Source organism: Lipophrys pholis, assembly GCF_963383615.2.
Source record: "Lipophrys pholis genome assembly, chromosome: 13".
NCBI lineage: Eukaryota > Metazoa > Chordata > Actinopteri > Blenniiformes > Blenniidae > Lipophrys > Lipophrys pholis.
Window position 1 is genome coordinate 10497569 of NC_137632.1, and position 7162 is coordinate 10504730.

A 7162-nucleotide genomic window follows, 5' to 3' on the forward strand; every position below is an offset into this window, starting at 1 on the left:
ACATCAGAAGCACTGCTTTTTTCAGGCATTAGGTGCATTGTTCGATTTTCTTTTTCTTTTTGCATTTTAATTCCAACATGAGACATGGGGCGAGAGGAGCTTTTCCCCTCCTGATCGCAGTATTTACAGACATTACATGAATAACGCGCCATCTAGTGTTCACCTGCAGGTACTGTCTGATTTGGAAGGCGGAAGTGTGCAGAAACTTGAACTGTGAGACTGGAAGAAAACTGTCAAAAATACAAAATTACATATACATCAAATATGTAATTGATATATGTGTTGCCTTTAATGCGGAATTACATGGATTTTATATACATCCTTTGAATGAAGCACTGATGGATCCTCAATCATGCATTTCCTTGTACTTGAGGATACATAAATCATATCTACATTTATATGCATTGGACTTCTTTGAAGACAGTATATTTCCCATGGTATCCTCCAGTTTCTTTAAAGGCTGATACCGTGGTCTTGCGTCTCCAAAGTCGGACGAAAGTGCCTCAATCTTTCTGGTTTTTCCCTGTCGGGTTTCAGTCAGTTTCTTTCATGCCTGTGTGATCATGGTTGTGCTATTTGATCCTACCGGCTCTCAGGAGCTGTGCCAAGATTGCCTAATGTTGTTGTTTATGTAATATCAGACAGCTCTGAATGTACTTATACAGTCAAAGACACATCTGTCAATTTCTGACTTTTGCAAAGTGAAAAAAAAGACATACTTTCATATTCTACTGCAGAGACATGTTCTTGAATTAAATCCCAACAGTACTTGAACCCATGGCATTCCCATGAGAGCACTAACCACGTTGCACCACCTTTAAAATAAAATAAAATAAAATAAAATGAAATGAAATGAAATGAAATAAAATTAAATAAAATAAAATAAAATAAAATAAAATAAAATTAAATTAAATTGAATCACCCTCGCCCACTTGTAGAAAGCCAGTTAGTATCTCAGTTGTTAGGACTGGACTCTTCTGGACAGATGTTGTTCCTGGGATCTTCTGCAGCCTCTCTAATTTCCCTTTTCTGCATTTAATGTACATCATCTGAAAAGATGTGAAAAAATGGAAAACATAATATAACTGTGTGGGCATTTTTGCTTAATACAAAGAAGTAAATTAGCTCTTAATAAAAACTCTTCAATAAACTAATAAAGAAAGAGCGATGTTGACTTTTGTGCATACATTGTTTGTTTCCGTTGTTATTTACATGGCAGTCCAGGTTCTTCTCTCTCTGCACGCGGTTTCCTGTCAGTGCTGTTATTTTGAAAGCGGGCGGCGAGTTTCCCGGAAGTTCCGGTTGTGATGTCGGGAGCGTTCTCCGCCAGGCTGCATGCAGGAAGCAGGATCCTCATCACACTCAGCCGCAGCGTCGTCAGGAGCCGCAGGAGCAGCAGCAGCATGGCGTACAGCGCGAAGATCGGGCCGTCCATCCTGAGCAGCGACCTGTCGTGTCTGGGCAGTGAGTGTGTGCGGATGATGGAGTGCGGGGCGGATTATCTGCACCTGGACGTCATGGACGGGTCAGTTCATCTCGGCGTGCTAACGGCTAACAGCAACAAGCTAATGAGCTGCGTGGTCAAAAGTCAAACATTGGGAGGAAATATCTCAGGAGTACTTTAACAGTTTTCGAACTTGTCTGTTGTAACCACAACACCTCAGAGTTTAAACATTTTTCCATGTAGCTCTCTTTTTTTATTTATTTTTTATTTTTTTACTTCCTCCATCAACATTGTTCTTGTGCAAGCTGCGTTTCAAATGTGTTAACTTCCTTTTAAAGGCATTTTGTCCCCAACATCACATTTGGACATCCCATGGTGGAGTGCCTGAGGAAGTCAGTGGGCCAGGACCCCTTCTTTGGTGAGGATCTCTGCCCCCCCCCCCCCAGAATACCAGAGGAATTCACTCATGGTTGCTGAGTTGTAATGTTACATGTACTTACTTGTACCTGGTGTCCATGTTGCAGACTTGCACATGATGGTGTCCCGGCCGGAGCAGTGGGTCAAGCCCATGGCTGCAGCAGGAGCCAACCAGTACACCTTCCACTTGGAAAGTACGACCAACCCTGGGAACCTCATCAAGGATATCAGAGACAGTGGCATGAAAGTGAGAGAATGATGCCCCCCCCCCCCCACTCCCCCACTCCTCCGTATACAGTCAATTTCTTGATAAAATCAGCCCAGTCAATTCAGCAGTTTACCCAGATGAGCCATGATAAAGTAGCTAATGAAGCAAACAACAACACATTGGTGAGTGTTGAGTCAATGAAGCGCACTCAAAGTAGGTTTCATTTGCAAAAATGTCAGTAAAAGTAAAAACGTTGTACCTATATTCTATATCCATATCAGTTGATTTGACGAGAAACGTGCTTTTCAAAATGTTCGGTTTGTTTTAAAAAATCTAAAAAGTTTCAAGCTTTATTATGTAATTGTGATGCTGGAAAACGGCCTCCAGTTAAAAAAAATAAATAAATGAAAAATACATCCACTTGTAAATTCAAATTCAAGTTATTCCAATATTTGCAGATGCAAATTTTTGTTTTAGCCTCAAGACTTACAAGTTTGAAGTAAAAAAAAAGAGAAAAACTAAACAGAAACAAGTGTTAAATATTTATGTGTAATGTAAAATGTATAGAAGTGTCTCTTTAAACCTAATGTAATGACGTTTCGTAGGCGGCTCACTTCCCACACTGACACCAAGTGATTGTTTCAGGTGGGTTTGGCCATAAAGCCGGGCACTACGGTTGAGGAGCTGGCACCGTGGGCAAACCAGATCGACATGGCTCTGGTCATGACTGTCGAGCCCGGCTTTGGAGGACAGAAGTTTATGGAGGACATGATGCCCAAGGTAAGGACGAATTACAGGCACCAACAAACTAACGAGGCAGAAAAAAACCCCATAGAGGAAACAAAGTTGGACAGTGCAGGTTGTTTAGGTTGTGCATTTGAACAACCCCATCCTCTTCCTGCTGGTCTGATCGACGTGGAGATAAGCAATTGTCACGAATGTTCAACCTTCTGATTTAACGTTTTCCTGCTGCCAGCTTGTACCGAGACGACAGGGAGGAACTTTCTTTAAAAGGTCATTTATAAAAAAAACTTTCAGAAGGTATTTGTTTGCATTTTAAGTGATGTACTAGAGCCCAAAGTTCCTTGTATAAACTGGTAAGATAAGATGCAGCGATAGCTGTGGTTGCATGGACAATAAAGCCGTCTTATAAAAATGCCCGTTCATTTTCAAATCGTATCACGTTACATTGCATAACACTCAGAACTTTGCGCTTGTCTGTGAGGTCACGTCACCATGTGATGCGTCCTGCACGGTTGTTTTGAGACTCGGAACAAGAGCAAAGTTTCACTGTTGTTTACATTTCAAGAGAAATGCAGAAATGCAGAAAAGCTTGCTGACAAATGGGCCTTTAATTCTGGCGGCTTCCAAGCGAAGTGGGCATGTGATCGTGTGTGAATGTCATAAATAATGAAAGTCACGGCGCAGAGCATCATGGGTTTGATTCAGTCAGAGGACAATCTGGGTGCAGAGAGCCACATTTCAATCTGATCACTTTATTCAATGTTTTTGTATCTCTCAGTCGGAGTGAATCAGTCATTCCAGTTTCACCCGGAGTGCGGAGCAGCAGGTCAACACTCTTGCGAAATCATCAGTGGACAAGATGCAACGTACCACTTAAATCTCTATTCAGAATTCAAACAAGCATATAACTCCACCAAATGATGGTGTTCCTGTGAAGAATAAATTGCGAAATAAATAGTTGGTTTTTTTTTCCACCTCTTTTCCCTAAAACCCTAAAAACACAGGCTTACGTTACGTAAGTGGCACATAAAGTTCCACTTTAACAATGGTCGACTATAAAAGTTTCAGGAAAACCACAGGAGCACAAAGACTTTTATTACATAAGCACTAAAACAACTAACCGAAAAACATTGGTGGTTGTTTTTTTTGTTTCTCATTTGAATTCAAGTGGGGTCAGTTAGATGTTGTCTAAATGAGTGTCGAGTGTTTTTTTTTTTTTTTTTTTTTTTTTTTTTAATGGTAGAAATAGTGAGGATGCTGCATCTCTTTGCTTTGATTTGTGAACATTGAGTGTGGCAGGTCTGGAGCTGTTTTCTCTGTGTGATTGTGACCCAGGTGAGCTGGCTGCGGAGTCAGTTCCCCTCGCTAGACATCGAAGTTGATGGAGGAGTCGGACCCGACACCATCCACAAGTGTGCAGAAGTAAGAGATGGTCGAATAGCACCTGAAATAACCACTTTATTACGCCAGTTAACTCCGGGGGAGATTGTCTGACACGTGTGTGTGTGTGTGTGTGTGTGTGTGTGTGTGTGTGTGTGTGTGTGTGTGTGTGTGTGTGTGTGTGTGTGTGTGTGTGTGTGTGTGTGTGTGTGTGTGTGTGTGTGTGTGTGTGTGTGTGTGTGTGTGTGTGTGTGTGTGTGTGTGTGTGTGTGTGTGTGTGTGTGTGTGTGTGTGTGTGTGTGTGTGTGTGTGTGTGTGTGTGTGTGTGTGTGTGTGTGTGTGTGTGTGTGTGTGTGTGTGTGTGTGTGTGTGTGTGTGTGTGTGTGTGTGTGTGTGTGTGTGTGTGTGTGTGTGTGCGCCGACTTTCACTCCAGGCGGGGGCCAACATGATTGTGTCAGGCAGCGCTGTGCTCAGCAGTGACAACCCTCGCTCTGTCATCGCTCTCCTGCGCACCGCGGTGGCCGAGGCAATCCAGAAACGCTCGCTGGACCGCTGAGATGCCCGATTTAACCCGAGTCCCCACTGCGACGCTCCACCTGCCCGTCCCAGCAACTCACCACAGCGGGCAGTGGAACCTACTCGATCAGGACATTTCTGGGGTAGAGGTCGGAGGTCGTCGTCAGAGCGGTGGCCCTCGCTAGATTCTGTCAGCTGATGCCCAATTTTAAATCACTCTGATGTGATTGAAGCTGCGTCGTGCCTCAACTAAACAGTTTGGACTTCATCCTCCCTCCTGCCACAGTTTGAACGGTTCAGTCAGAACGAGCCTTATCTCGGCTCGGGAGCAGGACTGGAGCAAAGGTCACTAATCGATCCCGTCAACATTCCTGAACATTGTTTTGACTCACGCTGAATGATTTAAGGGTAAATTATCAGTGGAAATCCAAGCACTTTTGTATTTTTTGACCTCCATCTGTAATGTCATCGATCAAAAACTAGTTTGGCTCATTTATTGTGTTAAAATCCAGAAATACCTTCTGTACTACTGGTCATGTACACTGAAACATCTCATCACATTTGGTTTTGTGGATTAAAAAGTTAAAAGAAAAGTGAAGTGTTGACTCCGAAGTTTCACTTTCATCAGTAATGTTGAATAACATTGTGTGATTCAGTAAAAATTATTAGTCTTGTTTCAGAACATAATTCATATTTTTATTTAGTTCCTAGAAGCATAAATAAAACATTTGGTGACAAGTTCATGTAAATTTTATCGGAAACGTCAAACTCCCCTCACTAGTCCAGTTTATAAATCGCACTATGCAATTGATAATCTTAGATTTCCATGCCTGATGGTGGAATAGAAAGGATCTCATCTTTAGATCTCATCTTTTACAGAAGCCTCACTTCTTTTAGCTCCATTTCTTTTTTTCTTCTCTCATTATCATGTCTAACTGTTCAGTTGTGTGTTGGTCTTTAATTGGTGTAACGGATCCTCGATGACACTGGTTGAAGGCAGGATACACAATGAACAGACGCACATTAATGCGATGGCAACACTGTGAGTCCAATTAGACGGGGAACATGCAGACGGCGCACAGAAAGGTCTGCCCTGGGTTTGAACCATGAACCAAGAGCACTCACCACTACATCCTGTGGCCCTGGTGTGAGTGTTTGCAAATATTTCTCCATTTTAATGTATTGTCAATTACTTGTAAAGCACTTGGACTTGCGTTTACTTTATATTTGGCAACGTTATAACAGGCCTGAGGCTGCACACTAATGTAGTGGATGGTGCTGTCGCCTCACAGTATGAAGACTGATGTTCAATTCTGTGCTTGGGGTGTTCGGTGGGGAGTTGGCTCTTTGTCCATGTACATTCGTTAGGTTGATAATCTTCAAAAAAAGGTTTCTTTCTGAATTTTTGTCTTCTGTGATATCCCACATGAAGCATATATTGGTGATCGTTGGACAGATTATGTTTTTTCAAGTACTTTATTTGAGCCTCTGCCATACTTTGGCACTTTTACTTACCACAGTCTTTTTAGCTCTTTTCCTTGTAATGATCATATTCCTAGCCCATGAGTCAAGCTCAGTGACTGACCATTCACCCTTCATACACTAGGTGGCGTGTTTGGACAAAAACCCTCTAACCAAAAATCATGACTGAACTACATGATTGATCTGTAAGTATGAGGACTTCACACACTTGAAGATTAGAAATAAAAAAAAAAAAAGCATTTGTAATGTATGAATCATTCAGGCTGTGACCTGCACCACTCAGCAGTTCAGTAGAGAATGGAAGACGGACGGTGTGGGGCTGGAAAGTGGTTTTCTGCTGGGAAAAACAAAAAGCTTTTGGAAAGGTGTGTATGTGTGCATAGTGAGAGCAGTTTCAACCTTTGATCCTTTTTCCGTGACTTTCAACGTCCGTTCAGTGTTAATATATCGACAGTTGTCTTCTGAATTACGTGCAATCATTGAGGCCAGCAATAATTTAGTCAGAATAAAGACAAATGCCGTTTGGAGAGTGGCTTTGAGGAATCAATAAGTATTATTGTGTTTGTTGAGTCAGACTTTTTTTTTTTTTTTTCTTTTCCTGAGGACACCCAGAAACTCCAAAGACGTGTTGAGTACAGTAACTTTTGTCTCTTTGTCTGCTGAAAGAATCCCTCCTGTCAATGAGGATCAACCGCGACATACTTCAAACTGCAAGCAGCTCGCTTTCAATAATGCAGCACGTGTCTTGGAGGCATTTCACAGACTCGCTGAAATATTGATGCCTAAAATCTGTATTTTCATTTCAACTTCACATATAATGGCAGATAATGTCATCATTTGTGCTCACTGGATCATTACATATGTTTGTGCTGGGGTTCAAATCTGGATCACGCGTGTGACAAGGGAAATCTGTGCATGATACATGCAACTGTAAATCAAGAGGGAATCTCCCGTGATGGATCCGTGCTCT

At 42.0% G+C, this 7162-nt stretch overlaps 1 protein-coding gene across 1 annotated transcript; it reads left to right on the forward strand.

Moving 5' to 3' along the window:
- Positions 1 to 1304: 1304 nt before the first annotated feature.
- On the forward strand, positions 1305 to 6411 carry rpe (ribulose-5-phosphate-3-epimerase). Its single transcript, XM_080479019.1, has 6 exons — positions 1305 to 1525; positions 1783 to 1862; positions 1969 to 2108; positions 2715 to 2849; positions 4149 to 4235; positions 4628 to 6411. The coding sequence occupies exons 1-6, from the start codon at positions 1308 to 1310 to the stop codon at positions 4748 to 4750; spliced, it is 783 nt and encodes a 260-aa protein (XP_080335145.1). The 5' UTR covers positions 1305 to 1307; the 3' UTR covers positions 4751 to 6411.
- The last annotated feature ends 751 nt before the right edge of the window (positions 6412 to 7162 follow it).

Coding starts and splice junctions, on each gene's coding strand:
- rpe (XM_080479019.1), top strand. CDS start 1,308: ATGTCGGGAGCGTTCTCCGCCAGGCTGCATGCAGGAAGCAGGATCCTC. Junction 1,526..1,782: donor CACCTGGACGTCATGGACGG/GTCAGTTCATCT, acceptor TTCCTTTTAAAG/GCATTTTGTCCCCAACATCA. Junction 4,236..4,627: donor CCATCCACAAGTGTGCAGAA/GTAAGAGATGGT, acceptor CTTTCACTCCAG/GCGGGGGCCAACATGATTGT.